General features: G+C 49.8%; 1 protein-coding gene across 1 annotated transcript in view; it reads right to left on the bottom strand.

The window, feature by feature from the left end:
- The window catches only part of LOC112076478 (actin filament-associated protein 1-like 1), a gene marked incomplete at its 5' end in the record, with an annotated part of 1,770 nt that extends 872 nt beyond the window's left edge, over positions 1 to 898 (bottom strand). Inside the window, 3 exons of the mRNA XM_024143245.1 lie at positions 162 to 260; positions 380 to 555; positions 731 to 898. Of these exons, the coding sequence (XP_023999013.1) occupies positions 162 to 260; positions 380 to 555; positions 731 to 898 (443 nt within the window). The remainder of the gene's footprint in view (positions 1 to 161; positions 261 to 379; positions 556 to 730) is intronic.
- Between the last annotated feature and the right edge of the window lie 61 nt (positions 899 to 959).

Genomic DNA, 959 nt, shown 5'->3' with positions numbered 1-959 from the left:
CTCAGGTGCTCACTCTAACTGCTGGGATACCATTAGACCCCTATGGCCTGATGATGGAACTGGCTGATAGTGACAGACTGTGGCCTGATGATGGAACTGGCTGATAGTGACAGATGCACAATTTGGGACCCAGATAAACTGTGTGTGTCTTTCACACTTACCTTGGCTTTCTGCATGACTGTTCCTTTATAGGAAGAGTAGATAGGAGGTTTCTTACAGCTGACTGGTATAGATCCAGAGCAGTAGGGCCTGCTATAGACCTGAGACACACACGTTAAAATCATTAGCACCACTGATCACTTATTTGCTGGTGGGTCTATGTGTGTGTGTGAGTGTGTGAGTGTGTGTGCATGCATGAGCACATTTGTGTGTGTTGTACCTTGCTGGAGGGTTTGCTCTCCCCAGGTGGCCCCAGAGCTCCTCCTGCTAGACTCTTCTGCAGGTTGTCTTTAACCTGGGTGAGACGGAGCTCCAGGTCCACCCTCTCACTTTCCTTCCCACGGCAAGCCTCCTCTAGCTGGGACACACGCTCACTCAGGGAGCCCCTCTGCTCCTCTGCTCCAGGAACACACAGAAACAGAGGAAATTGATTAGGGAGCACCTGTATAGTTCCTCCAGTAGGGGGTGGTAGAGCGTTGCTGATTATATTTTGTATGTACCTTAAGTACTGTAGCCTACTGAGATATGTTTTGTGTGTGTGTGTGTGTGTGTGTGTTCTGACCCCTCCTACCTGAAGCAGTCTTCAACCTCTCCTTCACCTCTCTCCTCGCTTGTCTCAGTGTCAGCAGAGTGTTCCGTATTCCATCCCTCTCTCTCTCCAGCTCTTCTTTCTCTTTCAAGTAGTGTTTAGCGTCCTCCTCCGCTCGTGTTTTCCCATAGAGGCCATATTGATTGGCGACTGGGGGAGTCACAGAAAGGTGAGAGGTGAAAGGTCAGACCTGGTGAGGTTATGGGAAGAA

The sequence above is a fragment of the Salvelinus sp. IW2-2015 genome, unplaced genomic scaffold (genome assembly GCF_002910315.2).
Source record: "Salvelinus sp. IW2-2015 unplaced genomic scaffold, ASM291031v2 Un_scaffold3780, whole genome shotgun sequence".
NCBI lineage: Eukaryota > Metazoa > Chordata > Actinopteri > Salmoniformes > Salmonidae > Salvelinus > Salvelinus sp. IW2-2015.
Note: the sequence above shows the minus strand (reverse complement) of the source record. Positions and strands in the feature narration are given on the sequence as shown.